This window comes from Lutzomyia longipalpis, chromosome 2 (assembly GCF_024334085.1).
Source record: "Lutzomyia longipalpis isolate SR_M1_2022 chromosome 2, ASM2433408v1".
Classification (NCBI taxonomy): domain Eukaryota; kingdom Metazoa; phylum Arthropoda; class Insecta; order Diptera; family Psychodidae; genus Lutzomyia; species Lutzomyia longipalpis.
In genome coordinates, this window is record NC_074708.1 from 29,162,431 (window position 1) to 29,187,889 (window position 25,459).

At 36.7% G+C, this 25,459-nt stretch overlaps 2 protein-coding genes across 2 annotated transcripts; one reads left to right on the forward strand and one right to left on the reverse strand.

Annotated features, from left to right (window-relative positions):
- The first annotated feature begins 3,372 nt into the window (after positions 1–3,372).
- Positions 3,373–23,472, forward strand: LOC129789911 (carbohydrate sulfotransferase 5). Its single transcript, XM_055827036.1, has 4 exons — positions 3,373–3,689; positions 13,759–14,540; positions 21,886–22,267; positions 22,336–23,472. The coding sequence occupies exons 2-4, from the start codon at positions 13,792–13,794 to the stop codon at positions 22,453–22,455; spliced, it is 1,251 nt and encodes a 416-aa protein (XP_055683011.1). The 5' UTR covers positions 3,373–3,689; positions 13,759–13,791; the 3' UTR covers positions 22,456–23,472.
- LOC129789871 (2',5'-phosphodiesterase 12) lies at positions 23,356–25,458 on the reverse strand. Its single transcript, XM_055826965.1, has 3 exons — positions 25,096–25,458; positions 23,817–25,026; positions 23,356–23,750 (listed from the first exon to the last, which is right to left on the reverse strand). Exons 1-3 carry the CDS (start codon positions 25,435–25,437, stop codon positions 23,485–23,487), a joined length of 1,818 nt encoding a protein of 605 aa, XP_055682940.1. The 5' UTR covers positions 25,438–25,458; the 3' UTR covers positions 23,356–23,484.
- Position 25,459: the final 1 nt, after the last annotated feature.

The following is a 25,459-nucleotide window of genomic DNA, read 5'->3' on the forward strand; positions in this document are numbered from 1 at the left end:
GAATTGAGAGTCAGCACCACAAGCGATCGAGCGCTCCCACTACTCTAGCAGAAGCTTTTTTCATTCATGCGGGAATAGCGTATGGAGACGGAGACCACGAGAAATGAGAGTGGAAAGGAGAAGCAGAAATTATGGTTTGTTGTGAATTTTTCTACACACCCTCCTCGTATAGTGTTGTACCTTAATGTGATGAATGGAAACCCCCTCTGCGTGATCACACACCCAATTAACCCGCTTTAGGACACCCACAACCACCGTGAAAAGCACCCCGAAAATTGTCACGCACAAAAAGGCCACCAAAAAGCGCCCAGTTAATTCATGCGGAAAATTGCCCAGAATGACCAGCAATTTTGCAATGTTTCCTCTCATTACATTCCGCGTGAGCTTCCCCTTGAGCTCCTTTATTTCCTTCCACAAAAGCAGTGTCACACACAGAGGAATGACGAAATAATTTTTATTTTATTTTTCAAGATAATGCTAATTAATGCGCGATCTCTTTATGTGACTTTAATATCGTTAATTTTTCCCGCCATTAATTCAGACCCCGCGCGCGTACGCCCAGGCAACAATGCAAAGTCTTGAGAATGGAATTGATGAATGGTCGGGTCGTGTTGAGCAAGAAGAGAGCAACACTCGAAGATCGCATTTTATTCACCTTCTCACAGCTGATTCATTGTCCTCTCAGCATTTCCCTCCATTCACGGATGATCGCATATTGAGAGAAAAGAAGTGGTGGTTAAGGTGTACCCCTATGTCGGGTAAATGGTGTACTAATTGTGCATATTTTGGATGTATTTTATACCGAGAAGGCCAAAAGTAAAATTAGATTTATTTTATTTCAGGATAGAATTGCAGCTAAAATTGAGGAGTTCTTTTTCTTATTTTACAGCTATAAACGTATCTTATATTCCATGGTTATATTCTAATGTAAAATAAAATCTTTCTTTATGATTTTTATACATTTTTGTGTGTCGAAAAAAATGGAAAAATACCCCCTAGATAATTTTTTTCATCTTCTTTTCTATTTAAATTTTTACAGCTATTGGATCCAACCAATAGCCAACAGATAGGATATATAATGTAGGTATATTACACGTTTTCCTAAGGAAAACGCAGCAATTTAGCCAAAGCTTCTTACCCCACAATAGTTATTCTTAAAAATGATCTTGCTAATCTTTTTCCTAAGGATTATCCTTTCCTTCAACTTTTTCCACCTGAAAATATAATACAAAGAACGAAAAAGAAAAAGAAAATTAAGGAAAAACAGTAGGAAAAGCCAACAGGAAACCTCTAAGAAAAGGATTAGCAAAGCCATTAAAGAAGACCTAATGCGGGGTCAAAAACTCTGCGACTAGGCTAAAAATTTCTGCTCCATCCTTGGGAAGACAGTAATTTTGCGCTGATGAACACAGGTAGTGTGATTGAAGTAGATTGAAAAACTGTTTTTATTCTTTTTTAAAGCGAGGAATATTTCCTTATTAATACTAAATATTCTTTTAATTACCAAAATATTTTAGTGACAATTTCAAAAACTTCTAACGTGAAAACCAAAAAAAAAAAGAATTAAGAAGAACGAAAACAGCAAGCTAGACCACAAAGGTGAAGGTGAGCTAATAAGAAGTGGGAGAGAAATGTGTGGAAAGAGCCACAGCAATTCCGGTGGCACCTGAGCAGGCAGCCCCATGTGTATTGTGTGCAAATTCCTTTGGGTACACAAAACAATCTGGCGGAAAGCGAAAGTGCCAGCATAACGTGGCGGAGAAGGAGCACAAAACAAAGCCCTAAGGGGGCACCGAACACGGGGGTTTTGGGGAAGTAATTAAAAGTGCATTGTGCTGGCATTATCACTATATACATACATGATATTGTCTGATACAATTAAATTGTAATAGTACCTGGTGCACTGGGGAGAAAGTGAGATGCAAATTGAATCACATGAAGCTCCCCATCCTCCGGCAGCCCAAGAGATCATTGCCACAGCAGCCTAACATAGCTTAATTGGCTCTGTAGGAGGCGCAAGATGAATAAACCCATCTCGGATTTCTCTCTCAATCGAAGGCATGAAGAGAGATAATTTATCATACAAATTGATGGACTCTCTTTTGCCATTGTGCGGAGGATGCTTCGGTTGGAATTTTCACGGGAAAGTCATTTCTTAGAAGAAGTCCACAAAAAAAAATTTAACTTCAAGGCCGTCCGCAATGTCCGAGTAAATTTGAGCAATTTATCTTCTTGAAACTCTCATTTAAATATCAGAAGCTGACACAGGAAGTGTCCAGAAATGACAATTTTTTTCTTGTGAAATATTTTGAATCTCTTATCGCGTATTTGCAAACATTGCCCAGAAGGGACTCATGTTAATGATTTGTTATTTATTTGCAAAATGAGCATAAATATTTCAAAAGAAGTATTTTATCTTTAAAAATTGATAACTCAGAAGTAACTTGAGAAGTTTTATCAAACTATCCGTTTGTAAATTGCAGAATTTTGCTAGTTTTTCGTGTAATGTTAGACATTTATCATTTTATCAGCTTAAAAGAATATTTTATTTCATGAAAAGTGAAGAATATCCTTTAAGAAAAAGGTTTTTGTGTTTCCCGTACCTGAAAAGCATTTCGTTGTGAGTGGGAGGAGTGGGAGGCTGGAAAATGAAGAAAAATGGAATTTCAAGTGGTCGTTACATTAAAAACCGTTACATTGTAAGTTTAAATGTGATCAAACGAAGCTTCGAACAAAGCTTTGGAATCGATAGTATCGATAGTATCGAAAAATATCGGTGGGGTTTAGTTTTTTGCGATTTTCTCGCATTTTCCGGGCGTTTTTCCCGTCCGGGTGTGGTTTTTGGGGTGTAGGAAGCGAAGGCGCGTCGTTTGGCATCAAAAACGGGGAAAATTCAAATTTATTTAATTATATTTTTTGGAGAAAAAGAGAAAGAACGTTGCGAAACTTTGTGACGTCTCGCTCCCACACTGTCAACTTTGCTGTGTGAGGGAGACAGAGAGTGTAATGAAACTTCGCGATGTCTCGCTCCCACACTGTCAAATTTGCTGTGTGAGTGAGACACATTGCTGCAAAATCATCGCTTTCTCTTGCTCACACTTTCTGTTTTCTGCGATTTTCTCGCATTTTCCGGCGAATTTTCCATCCGGGTGTGGTTTTTCGAGCGTAGGAGGCGACGTCGCGTCGTTTGGCATCAAAAACGCAGAAAATTCAAATTTTGCCGAAAAAAAATTTTTCCCAGAGTGTAAAAAGCCAAAAAATGAAATAGCAACAGCAACAGTCCCTCTCACTCGCACATCGTCTGCTTAGTCAGCCTGTGCCGCATGTGCTAAAACGTTGAAATAACAGCTGATTTAGTGGACGATACAACGACCGAATGGGGCCAGTTTGACAGTTCTCGCGTGTCGAGCAAGTTGTGTTTTTCATTACGCGCAAAAAAATCCAATTTCCTCCTCAAAAATGAATTAAAACGCGATTCCAAAGGACACTTCTCACAAGTCCTCAGCACCAGGGTACAAGTGCAAGAAAGTGGCAGTGGAGTTGATGTGAATTTCACACGAGAAAAGGCGAAAGTTTGCAAAGAAATAAAATAAGAAAAACACTAAAAATCAATGGAAAAGTGAAAAAATTCAAGATCTTGAAGGGAAAAAAGGAAAATAAGGACAACAAATGCCTTCGAGGTGATAAAGGTACGTAAATTCTTCTATTTTGGCAGAATTGCCTCCCTCAAGAATTTTTCCTGCAAGGAAAATGTTAAATCTCACACGAAAAAACTCCAAAAATCAAAGAAAAAAAAATGTAAATTGATGGAATTCGTGTTGTCTTTTCACCTTGATGCATGCCAAGTGTGTCCCCCCACCTCCGGGGCCCATTTTTTGCTTACACGCCTCATGTCATCTTCCCATTACCACCGAGAGCACTCAAGGAAGAAGTCACAATCTCCTCTGGCAAGACGACACATCGTTGTGAATTTGCGATAGAGTGCGAAAAATGCAGGGAAAATTAATCCGAGTGTGGGAAGTCTTTAGTAGAGTCTAGCAAGATCCATCTACACTACAAGAAATTCCACAGGATAGGGCGCAGTCGTTACCCAAGAAAACATTAAGAATTTCTTTAAGAAAAGATTTTTCCTTATGTTGAATACCAACTACATAATAAATATGTGATCAGAACGAGATTTCGAGTGGTGGCGAGGAACGTTTTTTTGAAGACGTAACGGGACAATTTTCGATTATTTTTCACTCGCTCAATGACCGTGGTGTTTGTTAATTTTCTGCAGAAGAACTCAAGTGTGAGCCAAGAAGAGAACGTGGTTTTTACAACTCACGGCAAATGTTTTCATGATGAGCTTCACTTTCATTAAAAAAATATTATATTTACTCTGAATTTCATTTTTTTGTGTGTCTGGGTGGCTCAAAGTATCCTACTAAAGTAAGTTAAAGATTTTATGGAAGAAAGGTTGGATGGAATTGTTTATTGTAAATAATTTTGGTAATTTATTATATTTTGGAAGGTGTAACCCACCCACAGAATTAATATTTTTGTTACCAAAAACAATCACTTTTTTAAAAGGAGTTTATTCGTTTCAGTTTAAGGAAATCTGTATTCGAGAGAACAACGCGATAATCTTACGTAAAGAATAAAAACAGAATAAGAAAATATACTAAAGAAACTCCATTTTCCAATAGGATAAGCTAAAATAAGTTAGGTAAGATTTATTAGTGTCTGTCATAGTTAAAGTTTCTGAACTTAACACCTCAAAAGTCTAGATTTTCTTAAGGCTTTAATCAAAGAAAATTCAGTTAAACGTTTGTAAAATACCTGACAATGAGATACCAATTGTCATAGCCAGGTACTACGATTCAGACTTATGGGGTGGGTCCGTCCGTACGACCCCATGGCCCACGAGCAACTGAGCCAACCGTACTAGGGTGGTTGGGAGAGAGAGTCACCTTAAGACTCCCGCCAACACCACACACATAAGCCAATCTGTCCTATACCATGACAGTTAGTACCTGCGGTACTACATTCGGCCATTCCTGACTTTTGTGACGTCCACGGCACAAGCTAGGAAAAGCAAGACAGATTGACCGAATTTTCCCGTGATCTTCGACCAGTATACTTCGCAATGAATGCGATAACAACTGCGGTCCTTTGTATAGAGTATAAATCTGTATTAGACAACAACTCTATTCACAAACTGAAGATCATATCTAAATGTTCCAGTGGAACCTCTTCCGACCAATATACTTCGCAATGAATGCGATAACTGGGTTTATGTGTTCTAGAGTGCAAGCCCGGCACAGTGGACAACAACTCCATAGACCACTGGAAGAATATATCAAATTGTTCCTAGTGGAACCGTACCTGGTATTCCAAGTACACAAGGGTTCTGTTTGATTTAGTTCGCCAGTACTTTGACACAAAATCATCACACCCATGAACCTTCAGAAGGTTCTCTCAACACAGCATTCGCCATGTTACTTGTTTCTCATGGAACATATGTCTAGACTTAGCTTATACAGTTCCAGGAACCATAAGCTCGTTCCATAGAGACTAGTGTCTCCGAGAAACCATTCGCCGTATGACTAACTATCAAGAACCTTGGACCTTAACCTTGGATTGATGTTAATCAATACGACATTTCAGGTTTTCAACGTAACAGGCCCACCATGCAAGCATGATGCCTCTCCGCGAAAACCTATTCGTCATGCTTTATCTACACCAGTATCATGTACTCACAGACTCATGATTTTGTCTACATCACGGAATGACCAATTGATCATACACATATCCAAGGATATACATCTCTCAATATCATCCGATCAACGAAGACTCATGAATGTTGTCTTTAGTATTAACTGGTTACTTAGATACATGACCTGAATGTCTTGTCTAGCTTACAATGCGTCCATTGATCGCCCAGACCTACATTCCTACTCATCCATTCTACCATATCTATTGAGACATCACGTTGGTACCTTGCCTCATCATAATGGTTCTATGGATACTTGAAGAGCCAATTTATCACAGTATTTCTACTGATCATATAAACAGAGTGAATGGCTCTTCCATGTGCATAGGCACACTTCTCTTCTCCTGATACCTCACTATGTGAAACTATAGTTCCAGAGAACTTCTTTTTGCCCAGGTATCCTCAAATGCTATGAAGCATTACTCAGAAGAGAATCTATACTTATGGCGCAAAGCCACTTATCGGTTTCACTCACATTTCAAGCATTGATTTTATACTTCACAGTGAAACCACTCCTCCATGTACACAAGCACATCACTCTCTTTCCTTTTGATACCCTATTGTACAGAAAAACAATAAAAGCAGAAGACTTCCTTCTTCTCAGGTATCTAGTGCTTCAGTAACATCTATCTACTCGCGGAGGATTATCGCTCATCACATTACGCCTCTTGTCAGCTTTTGCCACCTTGTCACGCTATAATTCCTTATGCCTCTCGGCATACTTCGACCTTGTGGAACCGCTGATTTCTGTAGGCGTATCCGGGGATTCCAGCTTATCACTCTAAAGACTGCTGAATCTGGCCAACTTTCCGCACTTCTATTTGCCATTGTTTAATCACAGCTGCCCAGATTCTCTGATTTATCCCGGAGTGGATTTCTGCTTCCTTTTGGACCTTCCCCGACGACTTCCTGTCTGCGTTACTTTTTTGTTCTGAAATGCCAGTGCATCTTTGCAGAACTTCTCAAGATTCCTCCCATACCTAGATTCTTACGTGCCGTGGCACTCTTATTAAGTGAATCTTCCATCAGACAGGCATAATTGATTCTTGCCGCCACACTCCGTTTCGGACACATCCTCCATCTACCTTTTCAGAAGGATCGTGGCATCCATAAGTGTACTTTCTGCCTTCAATAACTTCCTCTTTCAGTTCTGCAGCCTTGCTCAGATGTTCCATCATGACCTTGTACACTTCGATATCCAATTCTACTGAACTTCCTACCAGAAGCTACTCATACTGCTTCTGTATATATCCAGTTTTGGGAGTTGTTAGCCATAACTTCCTTCTTGAGCCCCTCATGGATTACAACTTCCACCATTCACTTCATCCTTCCAACTGGATAACACTTTTGGTCTTATGTGCTGTTTGCCCCTTATTATACTAGGCATCTACGGCACCATTACGCAGTCACTGAACTTCCCTTCCTCATTGATTCCTCCTCTAACTAACTGAAGGTTCATGCCACCTCAACCTTGAATTAACAACCAACCCTGTTCATTCTCATTACTTCAAGGAGTCCTTAGCATTTCCCTCCTTTTTTTTATGGTTTGTTGTCACTTGAGATATAGGAATCCTTACCGAAGAATTACTAAGATCTCCCGATCCTTCTTCGTCAGTGTCTTATAAAACATCCTTCCACGGTGTAGGCTTATACTATGCGAATACCCTTTTCTGGAATTCTCTTGACAGAAGATTCACTTGCCTCTGTAGCTATTCTTCATTATTATTCTACAAGAGATTTCCAATGGTCCCTCCATGTTTTCAGAGATCACATTTCTTTTCCAATACAACCTCGCTCATTTGCCTAACTTCACCGTCAAGAAATACTTCCGGAAGGTTGTCTTGCAGGACTCCATTTAATCAGATGATTTACGTTGTCTGTGTCGCCTTGATTCCTTTGAGCATTTCGCGGATAACAATCATCATTGTTCCATTGCTAAATCCGCAACTTTACAACCCAATTCCTAATTTACAATAGGTCGCAACCTTGGCTCAAAACAATACTCTTCATAGTAAACAATCACCATGGTTAAGGACAGCATCGTATCTCTCCCTCCAATTTATTGCAGTGTATTACTTGGACAGCGACAATCTTGATTTCTTCCTCCTTGATTCATCGACCTCTGGCATGTTTCCTTTGTCTCGGACTACACTGTCAACAAACCATCCGATTGTCATCGCTTTATAGAATCTCTGGAATTCCTTCACTTTCCTTCGGTTTGTTCAGTCATCCTGACCCGAGACGCTAATCCTTAATGAGGAACCATGAAGATTCTGGAATCCTTATTCGTCAACAAGTTTTCACATAACAGCCTTAGACAGTCCTGAATTTCCTTCCAGGAGCCTATCCTCATGACAGAAGACTTCTTCACATCGGTATTTCTCATCGTTGTTTCAGTGGATACTCAGCAGTTCTCAAGGTTCAACCCTTCAACCAACGTTCTACTACAATCGTTCTCCATTGATCCTTAAAAGGATTTTCCCAAATGGTCCCTCCATATGCTCTCTTACTGAGCGAGCATAACTTTGACCATCACGTCCCCAAGAAATACCTTCGGAATATTGTCTTACAGACTCCTGGAAAACGCGGAATCAGAGAACTGATTTTTTTTTTCATTCTTTTGAAAAACTCGTTGTTCTCTTACGTCCAACCTATTCCGCTTCAGACGTCATCCAGAGTTATACTCTCAGCCGACTAGGAGTAGTCTTCACCTCTCAACATCCAAGGCAACAGCTCTGGGTAGTTTCTCCAAACTTCGCTGTATGAGTCATCTTCCGCTTGAATTCTCATCACTAGGATTTCCGCAACTGAAGGAGAAGCCTCCTTGCTATTTAATCTCCTCACTACTCCAATTGCTGCTGCATTTGATTCCTTATTCATTTTTCAAGTTTTCTTGAGACCATCCTTGGCTGTGCCAAGATCCGTGGCACTCTCTCTGCTCCACTCCTGAAATGCCCTATTGTCTCATTCCTAACGACCAAATTCCTCAACTCTTCCCCCTTTTTTTTTTTTTCAAGAAGAATTCAACTAGTCTCGACGATTATTTGAGATCTGTCCGCAATTTTCACTTCCCTTCTCCAAACAATCCTTTCTCGTGATTGCGTTTCAATTTCTCTTGTCGGTTGCACCGTGATGACCATATTCAATATGGATTCCATGTGACCACTACTGCTGCTGAAGGTTTCACTTAAATCCTTCACCTTGCAGTATTTTCTTGTCACAACATCATCACCATTTTTCACTTTTTATACTTTCACTGAACATTCGTGAAAATATAGAAAATAGTAAACTGACATTGCAACAACATTCAAAATGACACTTTTTTTTTCGGGAATTTTCAAAACTTTTTCTAAGCGGACATACTTCCCGAAAATAATAACCAATTTTCCTTAATCTTCATGATGCATAAGAATTGGGCTACAAATCTTTTATTCATCCATATTCTTTTAAAAATTTCAATTGTCTTGAATTTAAATTTTCAAGGAATTCTTAATCCTTTTTTTTTTTTTCACTGCCTTTACATCTGAACTTTTCATTCATTTTTTTTTTTACTTTAAAATTTCATTAAATTTTCATTTTCATAAAATTTTCTTTATTTCTAATTTTCGGAAAATTCATTACATTTCAATTTCAAGAAAATTTCAATATATTTTCCATTCTGGAAAATTTCAATCCATTTTCCATTATAGAAAATTCCAATTCATTTCCATTTCCTTGGAAAATTCTTCTCAAATTAATTTCAGAAAATTTTAGCATTCCTAATGAAATTTTTAATCATCTTTATTATTCCTTATTGTAAGGCCACAAGGAACTTTTCCTTGATTTCCTAAAACTTCAAATATTCATGAAAATAATTATTTCAAAAATGTGAAATCCGAATTTATTTACTTTTTTTTCAGATTCAGTGAAATTTTTAAATTCCTTATGAAATTTTCAACCATAATGGAATTTAGTTTCCAATTCTTATGCAATCTTTCAGCCCCAACATGTAAAACAATACATTTTACACCACAGAAATAAAACAACAAGTTTCTCTTTTTATTTCATCATTTTTTTTTTTGCTGAAACAAAATTGCAATTTATGTTAAGTTGCCTAAGAAATTTAAACCCTTGAAATTTTCATCAAAATCCTTTTTTTTTTTTCATCATTTCAAATTTCATGAAATTTCCATGAAAATTTCAACCTTTTACTACATAATTTCTATGCAACTCGAGACTCATTAAACTGTGATTTCATCTGAAAGATGATTTTTCCACTCAGTCTCATACCAAACAAATTAAACAAGGAATAATTTTCATATTTTATTCCCTAAATCCTGTAAGGAAATCTTACAGTTATCATTCTCTTAAATTTAACATATTACACAATACATAACATAATTTTCATCATTAAGAGAATATCAGGGGGTTGAAAAGCGCTTTTCAGGGTTAACCATAAAAATAAAATTCATCAATGTCAGGAAAACCAATTCGGAGAATACCACACTCCGAATAAAAGAAAATACTTGCAATTTTCCATTTAATTTTTTTTCCACGCATGCCTTTTGTGCATGCACTCCTTTTGCTGCATCCTGTGCTCACGCGCCCCGCAGCCAAATTCAGCTTCCCTGTTTCATGCGTGAGACGCTGCCGCCAGTTGACACCGTTGACACGATGACTTCATTGGTGTGTGTGTGTGTATTGCTGGTGTCCTCGATGACATTGCCGCTCCTCTGCCTCCACTCACACACACACACACTTGTCGTGCCTACGCGCCGCTTCAGCACACACACCTTTTGCGCAAGAAAATCCCGCATGAAAATGTCACAATTTTTCACACACGGTCAGCTTCTCCAGCTGTAAAAACCGTTTTTCGCAGCTCAGGGAAACATTACGCGGATTCCCATGCCACGGAAAAGCCCCACGAAGGACTTTTTTCCCCCTCCATTTCGCGACGAATACGTCACGACATGTCAAAATGGCATGTATTTTCTCGCGATTTTCACGACATTTCGACGCGTTTTCACACAAAACGGCACTTTTCCCGCCGAGGAAAACTATGAGAGGCACACACGCGTGCCACAACGCGGTTCTCTACGCCGCGAAAGTCCCAAAACGGTGGACTTTTTCCGCGAATTTCACCACGTGACGTCAAAGTGACGCCATGGAATTTTTTTTCACTCGCGTTTCTCACGAATTTTACGTACACGCACTTTTTCCACTTCCGCGAACGAGTTTTGGGCTTATCCCACTTCTGAATTGTAAAATACCTGACAATGAGATACCAATTGTCATAGCCAGGTACTACGATTCAGACTTATGGGGTGGGTCCGTCCGTACGACCCCATGGCCCACGAGCAACTGAGCCAACCGTACTAGGGTGGTTGGGAGAGAGAGTCACCTTAAGACTCCCGCCAACACCACACACATAAGCCAATCTGTCCTATACCATGACAGTTAGTACCTGCGGTACTACACGTTAGAAATGAAATGTACGGGTAAGCTGACCAAGCTTACGGGAGCTGTGTTTCTTTCAGTGTACCAATTTTGTGAGAGCAAACTAGAACGCAAATTAATTTAAATACGCGCAAAGTCGGGAAAAGTTGAAAAGTCATACCCTAAGAAATGTTTGGAAGGCCATATCTCGGGAACGGCTCCATAGATTTTCGAAATTGAGCTATCGTTGGAAAGGTCTTAACCTCAACTATAATATATTAAAATATGAAGTAAATCGATAATGGCATTTTCGAAATATTCGAGTTCGAAATTTTCGAAAATTTTGATTTTGACTTTAGCGCCTCTCGCGATCATTTCTCGAACTTATAATGTTCTAGACATTTGTAGGGCTTCACGAAACCTTTCATTTGCACTTGAGTTGATCAAAATCGGACTTGTAGAACCAGAGATATGACATGCCAACTTTGGAAGGCTATATCTCGAGAACGGAGACATAGATTTTCTTCATTTTTGGCATGGAGCTAGATAATATGGTCAGCTATAACATATCAAAATATGAAGCAAATCTATAAAGCGGTGCTCGAGATATTCATCGAAAACTCATCGAAAATTTTGCTTTTGATTTTAGCGCCACTTGCGGTCATTTTTTGAATTTGTGATGTTCCGACCAGTTGTAGGGCTCGTTAATATCTTTCATTTGAGCTTGAGTTGATCAAAATCGGTCAAGCCGTTTTCGAGATATTCATCGAAAACTCATCGAAAATTTTGTTTTTGGTTTTTGGCCCCCTAGCGGTCACTTTTGAAACTTCGTATGTTTTAGAGACTTGTAGGGTTTGTTGAGAGCTTTCATTTGAGCCCGAGTTGATCAAAATCGGTCAAGCCGTTTTCGAGTTATGGTCGATTTTCGATAAAAAATTGTGGCGGCTTTATTGACTAAACGGCTTGACCGATTTTCGAAAATGAGGTATCGTTGGAAAAGTCTTGATGGCCCCTACAACATATCAAAATTTCAGATTTTTAGCTATTACAGGGGCTGAGATATAGCGAAAACAAAATTTTGAGGTTATTCAAAATGGCGGACGGGGGGGTGGGGGGTAAAATTTGACGTCATAATCGGACGTCTTCCAGTCGACTTTTAAACTTTGCCGTTTACCGCAAGTCTCTATCTATTACCGTTCTCTTGCAATTTATGGTTGAACCACGGCGGACGGCCGGACGGCCGGAAAAAAAAATTTTTGGCGCATACGTTTTTTGGAATGTGGTGACCCTAATTCGTGCTCATACCAAGTTTGAGCCCGATCTGACGACTTACGATTTTGCTCGGTACACAAAAGCTGTGTTTGAAAGAAACACAGCTAATTTTTAACATTAAGATATTGAAAAATTAACGTAAATCGTTAGAAACTGTGAGTTAAACGTTAGAAATTTACAAAGAAAGCCCCTAATTCGAATGCACGCTAACAGTTTTTGTAATCGTAATGTTAAAAAATCTCGACTTCTAAAGTTTTTTTTTTCAATTCATTTTTAGAGCCTTATCTTCTTTAAAAAAAAAGCCCCTAGAAAAGATTTTTGGTTAGGCTCTTTTAGGATTTAGTTGCAAAAATGTAAACTATGACGTCATAGTTAGGTTTTCTCGTGTTTTTTAAATGAGTGAAGCATTAAAGAAAGAATATAGTGCGCGTGTCCTAATACTCCAAATAAATATTTATTTTATACAGCAACTAATAAACACCTTTGCTCTTTCGGATTTTTGTAGAAAAAATCATTTTATTGTTTTAATTTCTAATGAAAAACAAGATTATAAAATTATTCAAATATCATACAAGCTGCAAACTCTAATAAGAATTAACTTAATGATTTACAGAGATACCTTTTAAGCCGTGATTGTTCTTATCTTATTATTCTATTTTAGAGTTTTGAAAACAGGTGGAAATTATACAGAGCTACCACGTTCTGTTGCCTTGTGATTAGCATGATTACATTTAAATAAAATTCCACAAAGATATTATCAGTTTGACTACCAGAATTCTTATCAGATTCCTACAGGATGTTAAGATTAAGATTTCGCGTAGAGAAACGAAAAGAAAAATATATTAGGCATAATAATAAATCTGCAAAATTCCAAAAAAAATCTCATTTTCAACATCAACACACAGGTGGTGTATTTAGCGAATTTATCGAAAGTAATAATCAGTCCAGTCGGCGTTTCTACACGTGAAAAAATTACCACGATTAGAAGAATTTGGGTGCGAAAAAGACCACACACTTGAATAAAAAAAAAATAATGTTACGTTAACTACGAGGAGAGAGAAAGCAACTCCGCCAATTAAGCATAATTTTGCTTTTATTTTGTATTTAAAGTATTTGAGAGAATTTCTGCATTTTGCAGTAATTTCAATTCGTAATGTAAAAGTTTATTTTCGTGACTTTTTGCAGGTGGATTAAAAAATGAAATAAACATAAAATTGTTTAATCTCCACTTCGTGTTTATTTTTTTTTGCGAAAATTGTCTATGTCATGCAGGAAAGTATTCTGATGGTATAGAGAATTTAATTTGTCTTTTTCAGTTCAACTTTAGTGAATGTGGACGCGCGCGAAACATGTCACGGCGAGTGAATTTGCTGGGGCTCGTTACCATCAGTGGGATTTGTATTTTCCTCCTTTTGTTCGCCAATCACCGTACCAGCAACTACCCCGTTGACTTTTACCGGCCACGTCCGCTCTACCATCACCATCGGGAACCACCCTCAATGGCTGGGGATCACTACTCGGCGGCCAATGGGGGTGTTTCCACGACGCAAAATTCAAGTATTCGCATTCAGGATGTGATCGTGGCACAGCGTGAGCGAATTGTTGAGGAAATGATGCTCTTTGACTACCCCGCGGGCAGATTTAATCAGCCAGCGAGTCAGCTGTCGGAGCTCACACCTGAAACGGGGGGGACACCCATTAGGAGTATTGTAATCACAACATGGCGCTCTGGGTCAACCTTCCTGGGGGACATTCTCAATGCCATGCCCGGGAATTACTACCACTACGAGCCCCTGCTGAATTTTGACATCATCCAAATCCGCGGGGAGCCATTGGCATCGCAAGCTGTGGCAAATCTCAAAAAGCTCCTTCGGTGCGACTACAGTGGACCCGGGATGCGAGACTACCTCGACTATGGGCAGACGCATACGTATCTATTCAAGCACAATACGCGCCTGTGGCGATTGTGCCTGCTATACCCCAATTTCTGCTGGCGACCGGATTTCCTAACGCCCCTCTGTCGGCTATTTCCGCTGCAGAGTATGAAAGTTGTCCGACTGCGTCTCGCCATTGCTGGTCAATTGTTGGAAGACTCCAGGTGAGGGATTTTCCGTATTTTATCTTACCTTTCCATCGTTCTATATTATGTATGCCACTACTGCATGCCAGAATTGATTGCTTTTCATGTTGTGCTCATTTTGTAGATTAGAGATTTATTATGTTTGTTTTTTTGCGGGAAATTGTTTCATTTGCTATAAATATATTTAAGGAATACTTTTTGATTAATTCTCCCCATTATTTAATTTTATTTTCCTCTCATAAACATCATATCAGTAAAAGAAAATGAATGAGTTTACGTAACCGCCGAATTGATAAAATGATTTTACTCATACACGTACCCCTTTTTTTATTTATTCATTCATAATACATAGGGGAACATGGCCCAATTCGGGCCTCTAAATGCCTTTTTCAAACCGCTATTATTTAAAACTGATAAAACTTTAAATGTAGCAATTTATGGGAAAGAAAAGAGCATTAAATGGGCTTTAAAATGGTAAGTACCAAATTTAAGAATATTGCTCTTAATTTTACACCATTTTTTCTCATTCTGCGTGGATCTTTGGAGGTCGGCATTGGGCCACGTTCCCCTAATATCAAATGAGATAAAGAGAAACAATAAAACTTCTAAAAGAAATTCAAAATCACTTACCATCGATGGAAAATGAAGGTTTTCTAATGTAGAATTCTTTCAAAAAAGTCTCTGAAGATTCCTAGAATTTGTATTTTTTATCTTTTAAAACGATTTTATAAAAATTAAAGCTATCAAAATTTTACAATATTTTTTGAACCAGTAAAGCAAAGATTTTAAAAGATTTAACCCTTTCATGTCGATATCTATTCTGTGGCTGTTTTCAGAGGACTTTTCTCAGTCAGAACGTCTTCTTCGGCCTCTTTTTTTGTGAATTTGATCCATTTGTAACTTGGAAAAACAATTAAATTCATAAATAATTGAAAAAAAAAAATATTTCGTGAAAGGGTGTAAAACTAATTCATTTTATCTTTAATCTAAAAAATCACAAACTCTGTTCAAATGATTGTTAATTATATACTCTGTCGCTTGTCCTCAAAGAATATTCCACTTTTCCGCTGTACTTTTCAGCCTAATTTCTCGTGCAATATGTTTATGTATAATGTTGTTTTATCTTCTGCAACAGAATATTTAATAAACATGCAATATTGTGCGAAATATGCTTGAAAGTTGCATGTGAGGAAGCACATAAAAATTTTCACATTTCTACTTTTCTTTGATGTTGGCTGTGAGCTAAAAAAAAAATAATAAACTGCAACTTCTACTTGCAAAAATAATGTTGGTCTCAATGAATAAAATTACAAATTTCATTACGCATTTGAGTTTATCTTGGGGAGGAAGGAAATGTGCAATACTCTCTGCAAATTCGATAACAAGTTGAGGGGGGTAAATTCATATTTTTAACTTCTTTCATGTTTTATATCTTTTGATGTTAATATGAGCATAAAAAAACAGAGCTCTGAGAAACGATAGAAAGTGCGATAATCTCGTCTTGATCCACAATTAGTTAGTCAGTGTATGTGTGGTGGCTGATAAATTGCAATGAGATTTCTTTAGTTATAGTTTTACACAGAAAATGCGAATGAGGAACAAGAGAGTCAGGAGGGAATTGGAGTTTTAAGAAATAAAATGAGAAATTGCAGAGAGAATGGTGCTTATAAGAAAAAGTAGCACACGTTTGTAATGAAGAACCCGTTCTTTCCCATTCAATCGTGATTCTTATGGCACAGTTGAAAACAATTTGCGTGTGAGATTTTCTTTTCACTGCCAATTTCAATGGAGATGCTAAAGGAATTTGCATGTAAATCCCTTGATAAGCATATTTATTGTCTTGTTTTCTACATAGGTGTGTGTGCAATTTGTCCAGAAAATTTATGAATCATTTAATTAAGTTGAAAGAGAAAGAAAAAACCTTGCAATTCCCCCATTTGAAATTTTCTTTATCACACTAAATGCACTTGACGACTCACCTAAATGGCTCCTATTACTCCTATTATATGCAAATGGTTTTTATCATAATTTTTTTGCGTGAATCGCGTGATTTATGAATGAAAAAAAGTACCTACGATAAGATTTTGTCAATTAAAAAAATAAATTTTAAATATTTGGGTCAATTCTGCTAAAAAAAACTTTTCTTTTCTTACAATTTTTGGTATTCTGTGAACAATATAAAAGATTTTGACAGTTTGATTTCTTAAGAAATTTTAGTTATCTAACTGTGTAAAATTTATGTATTCCTAGAGCCTGGGGATGAATATAAATTATTCGAGACGTCGCTGAATGCAGAAAAGCTGAGTTTTTCTTGCCCCCTTTTCCGACCGCTATTCCGACGATTTTCCTTAAAGCATGACAGTATGTTAGTTTCTTTAATTGTCTTTTCAAAGAAAATTACCTTTCCAAGACTTTTTAAAGATTTTTCTGACTGTTTTCTGGAACAAATCATTGATTTTCTTTTAAGGAATGACAACAGAAACGATTGAAACACATCAACTGTCAAAATCTTACAACACCTTTCAAGTTTCAAATAATAAAATAAAAGATTTTTTACAGAATCGATCCCAATGCCACAAATTTTCATTATAAAGGCCTAAAATGACATCTGTTCAGCATTATTCCTTTGTGGGGATTTTAAATGCAAAAAATGATGAATTTTCGAAAAGTTTATTGCGGATTTTTACCACGAGAAAATGTCTTTGTTGAATAATTTACAAGAAAAATGGTTTCAAGTTGTAAAATCCCCCATATTGAGTGTTATAAAAAATTCACACTCTATTTGGGAATTCTTGGGGATGTTTTCCACCTGGGGGAAATGCACACCACCAAAATGCTCTTCAACTTGCAGGGAAATTCATTGTGAAGGAAAATGTGCTAAAATAGGGCCCCCCATAGTGGTGGAGGAAGTAAAATTGAAAAATCGATATTGCTGCGCTTACACCAGTTGAATACATAATTGAGGCGATTTTCATTGACCCGAAGAATACGTTATTTGTATGCAGAGAAATGCTCTGAGAAACCGTTTAAATTTCCCCTCAAAAATGGCATTTTCCCCGCAATTTTTTTCCACTCGTTTAATGCTTTTCATTAAATTTTAATTTTGGATGATTTTAATTATTCTCCCCACAAAGCAGATGCTTTATGTGGCATTACAGCAATTGAATTTAACATAAAGGATGATCATTAATAAAAAACTATTAACACATGTTTCACTATTTATTGTAGATTCACGTTAAAATTTACGGTTTTGATTCTCTTTGCATTTGCAACGGTAGCGTGGAGTGGAGTGTTTAATGCAATTTGTGAAAATTATATCACTTTGAATTGTTATACAATTCCGGTATAACGTGCAATTTTATTTCATTTTGTACATAATAATTTATATTACCATAAGCATGAGATTTTCATAATATGGGGATAATGAGTGAATTAGTAAAATAACCTCTCGATTACTAAATTCAAACTAAATCCACTCTCAAAATCATTTTATTTATAATATTGCATAAAATAATTAACTAGCTAACTCCAAAGTAATGAAAGTTAGGAATTTTCTCAAGATTTTTGGACATTTCAAGTAGTTTATGATGTCCATTCATCGCAAATAAATGACAAAACGCAAAGTTTTGTTCTCTTTCTTATCCTTCAATTTCCCTAACTAACCAGAATTTTTTTGAAATCTTTGCGTTGACTGAAAAATTGTCCAGAAAAGTCATTTTCAACTAAAATTCTTGAAATGTGTCGTAAAAAGTTTTTAAAACTCTTTTTTCAACGCTAGATTGCACAAAGAAATTGTCAAAACTAGCTAATTTCAATGCAAAATCCATAAAATCTGGTTAAAAATTAACCGTTTTTACAAATCGTGACTCACTTCTTTTTTCCTTCTTAACTGTTTTTTGTTATTTAAATAAATAAGTCACTTCTAAAAATTCTGAAAAGTCGAATAGAATCAGGTTATTTCTTTTTCCAACCTTTGAAATATTTTTACAAACGTTTTACATTCTTGGAATTTTTCTAATGTTTGACTTTACTTTTCTAACTTTTGACATTTATTTTCTAAAATTTGACGTTTCTTCTGAACCATTTGACATTGTTTGTAAATTTTTATTAATTTCGAACGTTAAAAGAATTCTCTTTTCTTGATTTTTAACCACACCCAAAGAAATTCCTTACCCATCGTTACTCGTTATTTAACCCATCACTCAATTGACTTTTTAATTTGTTTAATTAACAAAAAAAATGGAGTTAAAAATCAATGCAAAACGAGTAGATAAATAATTTTGATAGACAATCACCCCAGCAATTCACGTGGCAGAAACAACAATCTGTCCACTTTGGGGGCAAAGCGATATTGTACGTCCGCTCTTGATTAAATTGCGGGAGAGACAATTTTGATATGTGGCTCATTGTTGTGTTTGTAAATTGATTACTCTTTCAGTTTGCGATATGATTGGAGTGTTTTGCTAATTGCTATCCGGATTGAGAGGTAGCTTAATATATATTGTGGCCAAATGTGGCAGACCAAAACTTTTCCATTATAGATGATGTTTCCTTCAAAATTAATGTTAACGTGTGTAACTTTTTTTTTATTACACACATCTTGGCTTTTTAGGGGCCAATTAAATGAAATTTTTATAGTAGCTATACGTTAACAAAATGTTTAATTTACATTTATATAAGTTCTATAAAGGAATTTAATCACTCATTTGTCCCACAATAGATTCAAGATTGTTTTAAAACTTGATTTTTTTTACTACGTTTTTGCATAGTTGCACATTTTCCACGTTTTTCATCATTCATTTTGTCGCGCGTTATATAAAGCTCTCTTAAAAGTAGCAAAAAAGGCGCGTCTTGGAGCAAAAACTTAGCGGAAATTCGTCACAATGAGTGGGAATAAAATAGGAGATTTTTTTGCATGAAATTCACTAATAAATTGTTTAAAATTAGTTTTTAATGCATAAAATTCAACGATAGAAAGATGCATAATGTGTGAGAAAATCAATTAATTTAATGCATCAACTATTGTCTGTTTTAACTACATATATACAAAAGAGACTCACAATTGTCTCCGTCATTGCGGCAAAATTGCCGGAATTATGTCATCAATCAACCTCGAGGAAAATCAATGGGATTTATTTTTGATATTGAGGCGTCTTCACCACAAATTTCTCACGAATTGTCGATGTAATTTATGGCCCTCACTGTTTGAGAATACATTTTTTATATCGATTGACTGGAGTTTCCTATCGCACATTCAAAATACTTTAACTTTGGTGCAATAAGGCGCCTTGGGGGGTCAGAAAAGTCATTACGATCATCAAGAAAAAATGTCAATTTAAATTATAGTTTAACAACAAAAATCATTAAAGATCAATTAAGTAGCCTAAAGACATATTAAAATGAAAAGAAAAATCATTACGAGTGTCACAAGTTCATTACCTGGCGGTTCATTTTATTCTTATCACTGAAAATATAATACAGAGAATAATATCTCATAAAGCAACGCATTGGTGGGAAAACCTGTCGATCATTACTATCAATTTTCTCCAATGTTTGCAAGTTGTATCCATACCAAGTTGAACAAACGATGTAATTATTGGAAGAGGAAACGTGTGATTAAGTAGTTATTTAATGGGAAAAACAATATTTTTGATGTCAAAGAAAAACTTTTTTTTAATATTTTGTATCATTGAATTGTTTTCTAATTAATTCATGTATTTATGTATTTTGTATACAACCTAATGTGGAATTTAATTGCAATTCCAATATGCATCATTAGGATTCTTTTAATGCAGAAGCATTTTCGCATTATTCAATTACAATATTGACCTACATTTGGTGCTCAGAATGCAAAACAAATGGCTTTTGTTGGAATGACTTTGCAAAGATTTATTAGTGCTGAATGCATAAAATTGATTTTTCATTTACCTATATTTGTTTAATTAATCGACATTGATTAAAAATTAATGAAGAATTCCTGGGAAAAAAATGTTTATTTGTTCAATGAAAATTCAACTATAGGGTCAATATTGGATCATTTTGTTCTTTGCATAATAAATGGCCTTTGACAGCATTTTTTTTATTAAAGACTTGCATTTTCTAGAAGTCCTAGTCTAGCTTTTATCTAAATTATTGTGCTAGAGATAAGAATTTGATCGCCCTAAAGGATTAATATTTATCGATTTCAGCTTTAACAATTTTTCTAAAAGAAAAATTTGAACTTTACCTGAACTTGCATGTACTTAGCTGGTTAGGAAAATTTCTTTGATAACTTTCAGCTCATAAAAATCACATAAAAACTTTTATTTTGAGAAAAGTCAAATAAATCCAGTTAAAATAAGAATTTTAGAACTCTTAATGCGAAATTACAAGAATTTAAACTTAGAATTGACATTTCTCTGCAATTTTAAAATCAAATTTAGAAGAAAAATTTGACTTTCCAGTTTAAAAGGGGAGGTAAAGGAGCTTATACGTTCTTGTATGGGAAAACCCCTAACGTAAGGGAATAATTAACAATTAACTCTCATAATCTTGTGGAGAATTAAAAGTATAATACAAGGTCAAGACAACTTTCAATTCTTCACTGCATCATCTAGTTAAAAAAAAATCCAAAGAGATTTACTAAATTCAAAGAGAAAGAGCTTTGGGCTCGCTGCAAGCGTCGTAGATCAAGAAAAATTGTGTCTAGAGAAACACAAAGATTTCCCAAAGCTTTCGCAGAAATCTGTCTTCCTCAGGGGTGTAGAGGAGATATTTATTTGAATAAGGAACAATTTTAGCTCTCCTCTAGATCCCCTCAAGAAGGCAGACAGATTTCTGCCGAAAGCTTTGGGAAATCTTTGTGTGCCTCTAGACACAATTTTTCTTTATCTACGACGATTCCGGCAAGCCCAAAGCTCTTTCTCTTTGAATCATTGAATGTCGTTTATACTAATCATCAGATTTACTAAAAAACGTTAATAATGACGTCAGTGCTTTATTTTTTAAATGTTATTTTTATTTATTATGTAAATTTTTATTAACTTTTGTGTTCCATCAATAATTTTTTAAAAGATATTTTTTGCTTCATACAGGGTGGAATCTTCAAAGATAAATACTCCACCCTGTATTTAATAAGGAGTTTTTCATACAAAACGAATAAGCTCCTTTGCCCGTAAAGTAATTTTTAATTTTCTTTTTTTACAAGTTTGTTAATAACTTTTTATCTGGTGGTCGGAATTTCCTGAAATTTTTACAGAATCTTCACAGATAAACAAGGAATTTATTCCCGAAAGGGTTATCCTTTACTATCAATTTCCAGAAGAATTAAGCAATTAAAATGATTCTAAATATCCTTTATTTCTTCTTTTCTTTTCATTAACAGTTTAAATGTTCGAATAATCTTACTTATTCGTGACCCACGCGGTACCCTCCAGTCCCGGAAGCACCGCGAATGGTGCCCTGGCCGCCCCGACTGTGATCATCCGCCCACCATGTGCCGCGACATGGTGGCGGATTACTATGCGGCCCAGTTGCTGCTGAAGAAGCACCCTGAACGTTTTCGCGTTGTTCGCTATGAGGATCTCTCGCTCAATCCTCACGAAATGACGCAGGAGCTGCTTGACTTCTATGGCCTACCAATGGACCCCGAAGTGGAGGAATTCCTCGAGTCACACACAAAATTGGACATTGGAGGTGTTAGCTCCACATATCGCGACTCAAAGTCTGCACCCTTTCACTGGATTAAGGATCTCGCCTTCGAGGAGGTATGTTGGCACTGTGATTGATGAATGTGGTGGAGAGTTGTGTTGCTAATATGTTGCCACATTTGCAGATTGACACAATCCAAAATGGATGTACAAAAGCAATGGAATTGTGGGGCTATGCAAAGGCCACAAATGTAACGATTCTGAGCAACAAATTCGATCCTATTCTTCCATATTCTCTCACGTGAGCACTGCAATAACTGTGTGGCGTTTTAAAACAAGCAGAAAATCTCTCAAATATTCCAGCAAAATGTTGGTAATATTAACTAAAAAGGAGACTACATTTTAGATGAACGAGTCACTTAATCTATAGGTCCGTTGTAGGGTATTTAAAACTGCATTTTCACTGCGCGAATTACAATTATTAATTTAAAAAAAAAAGAGTAAAGATATAGAATATATTTTGAGTCAGATTATGGATGAAGACAGGTAAGTTAGAGAAACAAATAAACGAACAAGAAAAAGACAGGAATGTTAGTCACAAACATGGTCACCAAAAAACCACGTTAAACTAGTTAATCTTTCAATCCTGAGATCAATTTTTTATTTAGGAATTTAATTATACTGATTAATTTTCCCTGAAAAAAATCATCATTGAATGCGCTGTGGTTTATATTTTTATTTTTACAATTTCCTAAAATTTATCTTTTTTTTTAAAGCTAATTAATTCTTCGTTTTAAGGTTTAATATTATATATAAATTATTAGTTTCTAAGAGATTTATTTTCTTTATTTATTTTATTATTATTTTAGAAAAATTCCACTTTTTTTTTAATTTTAAAAATGAACTGCAATAAAAATTCTCATGGGAAGTAGAGAAATTCACCCCTAAAGTGGATAATTGTGACGGAAATTCGGGCTCAAATTTAAACAGGAAAAAATGTAGGTAATTTGTAGGCTTAAAAAACGGAAAAACAGTATATTGTGGTGCCTTCTTGGGTAATTTTAAGGAATTTTTCTTTTTCCCTTTTGGCTACAATAAAATAAACAAAACAAACACAATCGAAAGCTAGATCACCGTTCTTTATTCTTTCGATTTTGCTATACATAGTTAGGGCATTGAAATAGGATGAAAAAGAAAAAAGAATGTTTAATGACAATTTATTTATTTTAGTCACAAATTCTCCCAAAAAAAAATACTTGTCTATACACAGAGGAATTGTTATTTTAATAAATAAACCGCAAAAGACATGCAAACGACCCATATTCGTGAATGTTTTACTTCTTCTCCCACGCCAAGTCCGCAACGAGGGCAATGTGGTCAGAGGGGAAGACCACAGATGGGATTGCAATGTGTGCTTCCAGTTCCTGGAGACTGGGGAATGGGACTACCTGGACGACGCTGAGGTTGTTGGTTTGGTAGAAGATGTAGTCAATGCACGCCCGGAAGCCGGCAGTGAAGTTGGTAAAGTCAGGACAACCACAAGCAGAGGCCATTGGGAGGGGTTGTCTCAGTTCAACGTCTTTAATCACTTGGTCGGGATCTGGAACAAAAAAAAAAGTTTCTTTATTAAAAATTTGTCTTTTCTTTAAGTTTTCCAAATCCTTACGTGAGCTGTAATCCTTAAAATCCTTCGGAACGAAGTTCTCCGTCATTAGCTTGTAAATCCCACAATCGGGGGAACTGTTGAAGTCTCCGCAGAAAATGAGGGATTTCCTCGCATTTGGAAGATCTTTCTCCACTTCTGGCATCACGTGCTTTTCCAGGAAAGTCATCGCTAGTCCAAATTGCAGCAGTCTGATGTGATCAGCGTCAGGATGGAAGTAGAGATGAGTATTTGCCACAATAACAACTTCTTCCGGATTATCCAGTGATTGCAGCACGACAACTTGCAATGCTGTTGATCGATCAACGATCCTCGCCAGGAGTTCTTCATTGTCTTTCAATTTTTCGTGGATATCTGCAAAAATTTCCCTCTTCGGAATCTCTTCGCCGTAGTTTATTCCAAATCTACCAACTAATTTAAATCGAATAGTGTTGTAAAAAATTGCTAATCCTTCAGCTGTTTCGCCCTTTTTCTTAAAATCCCCCTCAAAGTGTCGCACCCGGAAGGTTCTCTCGAGATCCAAGTCGTAGATCTTGGAATCAACTTCCTGGAGGCAGATTATGTCGGCATTGTAGCCAAGAAGTTCCTTTGTGAATAATTGCTTCCGGTAGTCAATGTTGAGGGCATAGGGTGGGCAGTAGGGGAAGAGTTCCTGCCTACTGAAATCACTGTCAGCATACAAATCTGCCAGGAGATTGTAGGAGGCTACGCGAAATTGATTTCCGGACAAGGGTTTTGCTGTGAAACTGTGTCGAATGTCAAAAGGGCATTCACCAGGACCAGCCTGGATGGTGCATTTGGAAATGCATTCCACAGCAGGACCCTCAAGATCATGCCTACGGGGTATGCACTCGACTTTGAGGTGACAACCAACATCCTCTGGTTGTGCAAAGTACGAGAAACCCTTTCCTGCTTCCTTGAAGTCAATTTCACTGAATTTCCCAGACTTGGGAACAGATCCCACGTACCAGATGAACGTACAATCAGCCTCTGTGGCAAAGGAGAGTTCTACTTTGCTGGGATAGACAAAGAATCCCGCCAGGATGGATGTGGGAAGGGTGATGTTGTCCACAAAGGGATGATTCACAGCCACTGGGAGTTTCTGGCCCAGAATACACAGCTCGAGAGTATTTCTCAGGTCATGTGATGCGAGAATATCCTCAAAGGTTTTCCCTGATAAGTCATTGCCACCCCCAGTTAACTGGACACTAATCTGAAAGGATTGAGAGATCATGAAAATTCCTCCTGAAGAATCTGCTGAATCTTTGGGGGAAAATCTCACCTCGGGAGGCTTTGAGTGCGTGACAGCATCTCCAGAATCATCAGACTTCTTCTTCTGCTTCTTATTGCGCTTCCCAAACTCCTTCTCAATGTTGGTTCGCATCCGATCCGTGAAAACTTCCACCAGCTCAGAAACATTTCTCCGGAAATTGAATACACGATCTATTTTATACTCACTATTCGCGTATCTAAAGGATATATCAACGGATGGATCACTATCCCCGTGCCTAAAGTACACCTTGTCCATTTTCCTGCCCAATTTCCAGGGATTCGCAGTACAAATACTCCGTAAGATGCAGCCCCTTGACACGAGGCGAAGCATACCACACATAACCTCAAACATGGCTACACAGAATGTAAACACA